The 9,817-nt window shown below is 36.6% G+C and overlaps 1 protein-coding gene and 1 long non-coding RNA gene across 4 annotated transcripts; both read left to right on the top strand.

Moving 5' to 3' along the window:
* The first annotated feature begins 535 nt into the window (after positions 1-535).
* Positions 536-4,353, top strand: LOC139876626 (uncharacterized). Of its 3 annotated transcripts, none has more exons than XR_011768212.1 (4): positions 536-1,368; positions 1,507-2,132; positions 2,367-2,418; positions 3,387-4,353. It is a non-coding gene; the product is annotated as an uncharacterized lncRNA (long non-coding RNA). The 3 variants fall into 3 exon arrangements; XR_011768211.1 differs by having other exon boundaries at positions 538-2,132; positions 3,387-3,523; positions 3,595-4,348; XR_011768210.1 differs by having other exon boundaries at positions 536-2,132; positions 3,387-4,350.
* A 1,301-nt stretch (positions 4,354-5,654) lies between these two features.
* On the top strand, positions 5,655-6,311 carry LOC139874693 (secreted RxLR effector protein 161-like). The gene has a single exon (XM_071862104.1). It carries the CDS (start codon positions 5,655-5,657, stop codon positions 6,309-6,311), a length of 657 nt encoding a protein of 218 aa, XP_071718205.1.
* The last annotated feature ends 3,506 nt before the right edge of the window (positions 6,312-9,817 follow it).

The raw sequence follows: 9,817 nt of genomic DNA, 5'->3' as shown, positions 1-9,817 counted from the left end.
CACAATAATACCCTTAATCACGAACAGTACACCCTTAATATTGAAACTATCATAAATATTGAATCTTAAATTTAATTGGAACTGAAATAAAATTTATACGGAGTACAAAGATACTATTGAATAAAATTGATATCTCTCTCTGCTCTCTATTTTTCTGTATATTCTCTTTCTGCATATCTCTGTGTGTCTACTTGTGTCACCAAATGAAAATAGTACTCGTATCTATCTATCTATCTATCTATTCTACTCTAATAAAAGGCTAACTTCATGATGTCATTAAAATAACTTTTCCAAGCTTATAAAAAATTCAAAATAAAAAAAAAATCTTAGACATCCTTGATGATTTCATTAATATTAATATAATTATTATTATTATTTAACTTAAATAAAACTCCATAAACATACTGAATAAAACTATCTGAGTTTAATATATGGAAAGTGTTAATTGAATTTTGCGCGCGTGAAAAAAATCACAGGCTTTTTTCATCTTCTCAAAAAATTTGCCAAAGATATTTTTATCTTCTCAATACAAATTGGATTATATGAGATCTCTGCAATTTTAAATTCAAATTTTTCTTTCTTAGTAGCCATTTGATTTTAATCTACGGAGTATACTTTTTAATTTACAGGAATATTTTCATCTTCTATGAGCTTCATCTCTTTTATTCTACTGCTCTAAACCTTTGATTTAACCTTTTTCATCTTCCTTTTAAAAGCAACTGGACGTTGCGATGGGAGCAATCAGAAAACCTAATTGGATTCTTTACAAACCTTGAAAACCCTTAAACAACTCGCGACCAAAAACGATCCGAAATCTTCATCCTTCAGCGACGAAAAGCATCACAAATCTTCATCCTCCGCGATTTTTGAAGTCAGCCTCAATAAACCAGACGATTCCTTCATCATTCTTTCAGAGACGCCTCAAAAACTGATTAGGGATGGATTATTTTTTTGATAATATTTTTGAGTAACTATAATTAATCATTGTAACAGGTTAGGGATGGATTATTTGCTGTAATTTATGGCTTAAGATTGAATCTCTAATATTGATTTGGGTGTTAGGGTTTTATTTATTTTTAGTTTGGACCTCTACATATATACACTGTATACGATGTTTCAGACTTCAAATATCAATGTTGTACACTATATCAACTCTCTACATATATACATTGTACACTGTATACGATGTTTCAAATACTAATTTTTTTGTATTATTAGTTTTTGTGCTTTGTTAGTTTGATTTGGTACTTTTAGAATTTTATTTGTTAGGTTTAGATTTTTATTTAGTAAGTTTACTTGGTGTTTGTGGCAGATTAGGATGGTGGTTTTGTTGGTGGAATTTCGTGAAAGACGTTAGCTACATTTGAGGTAAATTCATCTTGAATTTTATGAATGTATATGTTGGTAGGCTCTTAAAATTTTTAACTTGAGTTCGATTAACATGTCTAATTGAGTATGGCTTTTGTCAAAATATGTTTTCTCTTGGATTCTTCATTCGTGTAGCAGGTGTTAGTCATTGTACTGGCAACGAAGTTGATGTCGGAAAAGGTAAGTTTTATTCCTACAATCATTGTTTTTTTTTACAATCTGCTCTAGGATTTTATGTTTGTTGTACCCCGTATTGTGCAAGGGTTTTGAAATTACTTAGATGATTGAATACATAAAACTAAAAGTTTAGGCTTACTTGATGTTCTGTAATTCAGGGCATGATGTGTTTTTTAATTGAATTGAATTTAAGTTTTTTTTTTCTTTTTAATTCGAATCGAATTTAAACTATTAAATTATAAATTATTAGTTTACCAATTTGTGACATCAGAGGGTCCATTAAGTATCTTAATTACAACCATCATGCCTAAATGTTTGTAATAGGATCTTTAAAATCAAATGAGCTTGATAAGAGTTAATGAGTTTTGAACGAAAAACGGACATTTATGGGTTGTATATTTAGTGAGTTTCAGCGATACACAGATATGATGCAGTAACATTGTTAAAAGAAAGAGTGAAGGTAGTGGCTACAAAGATTTACCCTCTCATCCATTACAAGAAAATTTGAGACTATGATTAAGAAGTGGGATGATCCTTTGTAATATCACAATGTGATTAATAATATTCAACCATAAGTTGTATCTAAGGTAATAAAAACTTCCCTTTTTCCTTCTTGATCTTAATCAGTTTATGAAATTATGCAACAACTTAAATACTGAACAAATAATTATATCCGCTGATTATCTTAATCATAATGCTTATGATTGTTCATTTCTTACACATCATGGAGGTTCATAGTATAATGATGCTTTGATTGTTCATTTCTCACCAAGACGGTTTGAATCATTTATAATAAGTGTTTTACTTCTCTCTGTTTTCAGTTCCCTTAAATGTAGTTACGATGTTAGGGATTGAAGACGAGTCACTAAAAAGGTTTGTGCTATCACCTTTCTTTTTAAAATATGCTTATTTAGTTGTTTTATTTTATGATGGGAGTTTAACGTGTATGTATCCAAATTCTAAATATGAGTTTTTTATAGTGTAATGTTAAAATGGATCAATGGGTGCATACATATATGGGTTTAAGCATTTTTTGGTGTTTCTTTTGGAATTTCGCAAAGAAACAAATGCAGATAGTTCTAACATATATGAGTTTTTGATATTGTTAGCTTACAATTTTTTTATATGATATTAGCTTATTAATCCTTATCCTTACACATTTGTATTCCATGTCCACAAATCAAGTGAGGTTTGTATTATTTGTATAGGGTAATGGATTTCTTGATTTATTTTGGGTTTGATTAACTTTGAGTTTACCATTTTTTTTTTTTTTTTTTTTATGGTGGTGTGGAGTAATGATGATAACTTTGGGTTTAGGTGGTGTGGAGTAAGTGCACATTTGAAGATAGCAAACGATAATAACAAAAAATTTTCAAGCAATTATTCCAATAAATAAAATATGCAGCAATTGTTTAAAAGGCAAAATGTGTTTAGGTAACTTTTATATGGTTCTAATCGTAGATCTATTTGTTTAATAGAAGTTTAAGTGCATATCAATGGCTCTGTTTTATGAGTAATATATTATCTTTGATTTAATGTTTTTTTTCTTCTCTTAAGTGTATATCTGTAGTAATTTTTATGTTGGTTTGGGCGAGTTTAAGTACAATGTAAAATATTTTCGTGTGTGCTCTTTTATTCGAGGTTTTGTGTATTTGAGTTAAGTTTTGTTAGTTCTGAATGAGACAGTTACATATGCATGGTAAGTGTTTGATAAAATGTCTTAGTGAAAGTTGTATTTTATTTTCAGAGAATGACAATAACTTCTTAGCACTATTGGTGAGTTTTTTTTCTTTACATGACAACCGTCAGTTTTTCAAGTTGTTTATTTTTTTAATATGTAGGTTGCTATGTTGAGATTGAGGAAGGTATTGTCACACAGATTGTTACCACTCGTGTTCCAGCAATTTATCTTAAGAATTGGACTTTTAACTAAGTGAATATGTCATCCAACAAATACACTACGATCAATAAGCCTGAGGTATATTTCCTAGCATACTTTGTGTATAATTTTATTTTGTTTCGTAAATGTTAGCTTCTACAATTGTAAAGGGTTGTTTGGATGCTTTGGATACTGCTGAAAAAAGTACAGAAAGTGGTGGGAAGAAGAATAGGAATGCACAATTGAGGGTATTTAATTTGGCGAATGCTTCATCGGTTCCTGTGTCTGATCTTATGTGAAGCTGGAGAAATGGGTTGCATAGTGAGAGTTCGATAGAATTTTTAAGTGTTTTCATGTTGGTATTCGTCAACTATAATTAGTTACTATCTTCATTAGTTGGTATTCAAAGGTATGTAAAGTTAGTTACCATTGTCATATCTTATGTTTCCTTACCTTCATTTGGTACTTGGCATATCTTCATTTGGTAGTTGGCATTTTAGTGTTGGTTTGAGCTTTGTAATTAGTCATAATGACTAAGCTAACCGGAAAATGGATAAATAGTTGGTGTTTAGATGCATGTTCATTTTCTTATAATGAGATTTAGGTTGCTGACATGCACGAGATGATGGTGGTACCGTCCTGCAAGGTAAATGTTGATGCAGTTCAATCATGAGGTTGACGTTTAGTATAGATATGAGACTTGTGGCTACGACCATCTCAGGAAGTTCAGAATTGTAATTCATGGATTGTGTGGACAGTGGCGTGGCTCTATCGCATATATGAAACTCCATTAAACACAAAGCTTAAATCATATATTTGTACATAATTGAAAATACATTTGATCATATATTTGTACATACTTGAAAATACAATTATTTTAGCAGATTATTATCATGTTACTTTCAAAAAGTAATGATAATATATATTTATTTAATGTGAGGTGTAGCAATTTGATTTACTCTTTACCTATTTTCATGTTAAAAAAGAAACATAGACTTCCATTCTAATAACTTAGTTCTGAACATTGGTATAATGACCCGTTTTAGTCTCTTAATAACACACAGTTTAAAAGGAGGTGTTATTTTGAGTAAAGGAGGTGCTATGTTGTTACTTAATGTCGGTGTTTTTTAATGTGTTGAAAGGAGATACTTATCATATTTACAAATACATTGTGTTTATATATATATATATATATATATATATATATATATATATATATATATATATATATATATATATATATATATATATATATATGTGTGTGTGTGTGTGTGTGTGTGTCAATTTAATAATGTTTATCAATTATAAAACACTATTCATCAATTTTCGTTTAACAAACCCGTGTTATCACGGGTCTTTGAACTAGTTTAACATATATCTCTTGAAGTAGTAGGTGGAGAATATCAATGTTTTTTGCTGTAACACTGAAAAAGAATTGATATTAAACATAAAAGCCACCGTCTCATTTGCAATTGAATCTGGATCTGGATCAAACATTACGCGTTTCGCGTAGGAATTCATGCGATCCGTGTAAGAATAACAACATTACGCGTTTCGCGTAGCTTTGCACACGTTTCGCGTAGGAGTAAACGGCAGTTTTCTTGTTTTTATTTTATCGTTTGTTCTTTGTTGATCCCGTGTTGACGTATATTGACTTGGAACTTTCATTTGAACTCTTTTTCTTCGATCATCTTTAACTTGCATTCGAGTAACGTTATCTCGATATATATTTGGTTTAAATCCGTCGTTTTATCGTTGTTTCTTCAAACTTCAAGCTCGTGTTTACTTTTGTCGTTTTTCTCGTGAATTATGCATTTGAATGTCTTCGTAATCGGTAAAAGCTGATGAAATATAAATGATATTGCATCGAAATATATGTATGTTTAAAGCAATATCAGTATGATACTCTGACATCTTTTCTCCTGTCAAAGAAATTTGTTAGGGGATCAATAGACAAAACCTTATTCATTAAAAAGGATAAAGGTGATGTCTTGCTTGTTCAGATTTATGTGGATGATATCATTTTTGGATCTACAAATCCACATTTAGGTAAATGGTTTTCTGATACAATGTCTAAGCAGTGCAAAATGAGTAACTTGTGTAAGTTAAATCACTTTTTAGGTTTGCAAGTCAAACAAAGTCATGAGGGAATTTTCATAAACCAGAGCACTTATGTTTTAAACTTAATTGAAAATATGGTTTTAGAAATTGTTCCACCTTGAAAACTCCCATGAGTGTGTCAGAGAAACTGAGTAAAGATGAATCTGGAAAATCTGTGTGTGAAAAGACTTACAGGAGAATGATTGGTTCATTGTTATACCTAACTGCTAACAGACCTGATATCATGTTGGCTACATGTTTATGTGCAAGATATCAGGCAGACCCAAAAGACTCTCATTATAAGGCTATTAAAAGAATTTTTAGGTATTTAAAAGGGACTCCTAATTTGGGTCTGTGGTACCCCAAAGGTTCTGGTTTTGATCTCATTGGGTATATAGATGCTGACTATGCAGGATGTAAGTTGGATAGAAAAAGCACTTCTGGTGGTTGTCAATTACTGGGTGAAAAATTGGTTGGTTGGTCAAGTAAAAAGCAAAATTCCATTGCTACTTCAACTGCAGAGGCTGAGTATGTTGCTGCTGGTGGATGTTGTGCTCAATTGTTATGGATGCAACATCAATTGGCAGATTATGATGTGATTCTGTCAAAGACTCCTATCATGTGTGATAATGAAAGTGCAATTGCAATAACTGAAAATCCTGTGTTTCATTCAAGAACTAAACACATTGAGATTAGACATCACTTCATCAGGGATTATGTTGAAAAAGAAAAAGTTGTGCTAAAATTTGTGAGAACTAATGATACCGCAGCCCGCATGCGCATGTAACATACACACGGGCATGCGTTGGATGAACAAGGAGAAAAAGTTGTTGAAGCAAGATGTAACAACTTTTTCTCCTCGTCATCCAACGATGTTGCACTGCGCAAAGAGGTGGAGTTGGGTTTGCTGCAGGCGGGCGTAGATCAGGTCAAGAAGGACAGGGACGCTGCTGAGGAGGCCCGCAAAGCTGTTGAATTGACTGCGGCCGAAACCAAGACCCTCTTGATTCAAGAAAGAAAAAAGAATCAAGAGCTTGTGGGTGCGGTTGATCAGGCAAAGGGGGAAACTGAGCGAGTGAGGCTGGAGTTGGAAAAGGTGACGAGGGAGAGGGACGATGCGGTTACCAACCGCGAGCTGGCCGAGGCAGATATGACAAAGCTGCGCACCGCACTCCCCGCAATTGCGCAGAAAGTGATGGACTCCGAGCCCGTGTCCGACCGGTTTAATGCCTATGTCGATGCGGTCAAGGACCATGAGGTGAACAAGGCTGTGCGGGAAGTGATCCAGGCATGCGGCCTAACTCCACCGTTCCCCGACATTGTCCAAAAGAAATTAAAGGAGGGAACGGCCGCGGCGCTGCTGGAGGCGGAAGAGGCAATCAAGTCCATCGCTATCCCTTTGATCAATGCGTTTGCGGCTGACCCGACGATGCCGCTTGATGGGTTTTTGAAGGAGGATTACTAGAGTAGTTTGTGCCGTAAGCCCTAATCTTAGGCAGGTAATTGTAAATGTATTTTGGAGCCCTAAGTCCCATGTTGGGCAGGCATGTGAAACAATTACTTATGTAATAATTTATTTGGATGTGTATATATGTTTGTCTGTTATGCATGCGTGATATCCTTGTTTATATATCGCGAATCAAAACAAATTATGAACCGCATGCGCATGCGCATAGTTAACCACAACATATGCGTATGCGGATGGTACTGCGTAAAATAAACCAATATTTTAACTTACCTTTAACAATTTAGACTCAAAAGCTACTGCGCTATTGCTTTGTCATGTACTAGAGGTGCACTATTAGTTGTATGGTAAGCAAACGCAACTAAAAACAAACCAATGTTTTTATGCTTAGGAGTTCCTCAAGCAAACCAATGCGAGAGCGATTACGCACAAGCAAACCAATGCTTGTATTTTTTTTTAAAGTCGACTTTGCAGCCATCTAGTCTGCGTGGCGCTTGGCTAGGGGAAAACCAATTCCCTTCGCCTGCCGTTATTGTCTAGCCTTGTAACCAAACAGGCTTCTGCCGCACGGGGGCTAGAGGACACCCCTTAAGTAGGCAGGAAACGCATACAAAAAATATAAATGGACAACAAAAGTATGCGCATGTAATTATTTTTATTTGGCATTAATTATGATTACAACTGCGACATATCCGAAAGGATGAAAAATAAAATAATGTGCTAAACAAATTGGAGTGATCAAGTCCATCTAGCTACATGTAACATTTTTTCAATAACGTCGCATGCCAAGTGCGTTTCACAGGTTTGCCATCTAATGTCTCTAGATGGTATGCCCCGGTGTTGCTTGCTTTTGCTACCCTGTATGGGCCCTCCCAACGAGGTCCCACTTTCCCAGTATCTTCCGCATGACTTGCATCGTTCTGGCGCCAAACCAAATCACCGCACTTATAAGTGCGTGAACGCACACGCTGATTGTAATACTTTGCGATTTTCTGCTTGTTATTTGCTTCGTTAACAGCCGCAGAGAGTCTGCGTTCTTCAAGCAGATTAAGATTTTCCCGCAGAGCTTTAGAGTTATTTTGCTCATCAAAGTTTTGTATGCGGAACGTTGGTACCCCAATCTCTGCGGGTACAACAGCTTCTGACCCATAAACCAAACTAAACGGAGTCTCACCAGTGCTTGCTTTGGGTGTGGTTCTATGCGCCCATAAAACCTTTGGAAGCTCATCCACCCAACCAACGCGGTCATGACCCAACCTTGCCTTGATTCCAGCAACTATATCTCGGTTGGTAACTTCGCACTGGCCATTCGCCTGCGGATGCGCAACTGAAGTAAAAGTTTGCTTAATATTAAGCTCCGCACACCAACTGCAAAAAGGATCGCCGGCAAATAGTGTACCGTTATCACTAACAATTTCATTGGGTATGCCGAATCAACAGACAATGTCTTCCCATACAAAATTCCGCACTCTTTTCCCTGAAATTGTTGCCAGCGGTTTCGCTTCGACCCACTTCGTGAAGTAATCGATTGCAACAATTAAGAATTTGACATTTCCTTGGCCTTTGGGGAATGGTCCGACTATGTCGATCACCCATTTGCAGAATGGCCATGGTGAGGAGACCGGTATCATTGGATGCGCAGGTGCCCTGCTGATAGGTGCATGTATTTGGCATGATTCGCATTGCTTGACAATACGCGCCGTGTCTGCGTACATAGTAGACCAATAATAACCTAACCGCATGATTTTTGACACAATGGACCTGTGTCCCGAATGAAGGGCGCATGCACCCTCATGCACCTCGCGTATAACTTCCTTTGCCTCTTTCGGACCTATGCACCTTAAATGCGGTCCCAAATAGTTTCTTCGATACAAGACGTCACCCTCGAGGGCATAAAGCGGTGCCTTTGTGCGGACTTTCTTCGCATCAGAGGAGTCCGCGGGTGAAGTGCCGTTCCGTAAAAAAGCGATGATGGGCGTCATCCACGTTGGGCTTGATTCCTCAACCGGTGCCACTAGAGGCATCATGACAATAGATTTTGCGTTGAGTTCCTCTATTAGAATTTTCTTACCCATATGATCAAAAGCCAAGGCAGCTAGTTTGCTTAGCGCATCCGCCTTCTTATTTTGCCCCCGCATTACGTGCGAGATTTGAAAAGCCTCGAACTGGTCAGCGAGATTATGAACAAGCGATAAATATTGCTGCATAGCAATGTCGTGCGCTTCGAAGTCTCCGCAGACTTGATTGCATACTAGCTTTGAATCCACGTAAGCGTGCAAGATTTTAACATTTAGCTTATGCGCGATGCGCATACCTGCTAGCAGAGCCTCATACTCTGCTTCATTGTTTGTGACAGCAAAATTAAACCGCAGTGCGTACGTATGTTCCTCACCGCCTGGACCTGTCAAAATTACACCTGCGCCTGCGCCAGATGCGCTACACGCACCATCGGTGTATAATTTCCATGGTGATAGAACAGGTGCGGGCGGATCTTGATGTTCTGCTGACGCTTCGACATCCGCAGGTATTTCTGCTAGGTAGTCAGCAAGTATTTGACCCTTAACCGCACTGCGTGAAGAAAAGTCTATTTCATGTTCTCCCAATTCGACTGCCCACTTGGCCATTCGGCCAGAAATCTCGGGCTTGTACAGTACCTGAATGAAATAAAATGATTGCGTTAGTCAATGCGGTAACCCCGGTCATTGCCGCAAAGTAATCATGTACCAACCTGTTTGATTGGCTGATCAGTTAGAACCACAATCGGATGTGCTTGAAAGTATCGGCGTAAACGCCGCGCTGTGTGGACAAGCGCATATACTAACTTCTCT

The sequence above is a fragment of the Rutidosis leptorrhynchoides genome, chromosome 11 (assembly GCF_046630445.1).
Source record: "Rutidosis leptorrhynchoides isolate AG116_Rl617_1_P2 chromosome 11, CSIRO_AGI_Rlap_v1, whole genome shotgun sequence".
NCBI classification, from domain to species: domain Eukaryota; kingdom Viridiplantae; phylum Streptophyta; class Magnoliopsida; order Asterales; family Asteraceae; genus Rutidosis; species Rutidosis leptorrhynchoides.
This window is presented reverse-complemented; position numbering and strand designations above follow the sequence as displayed.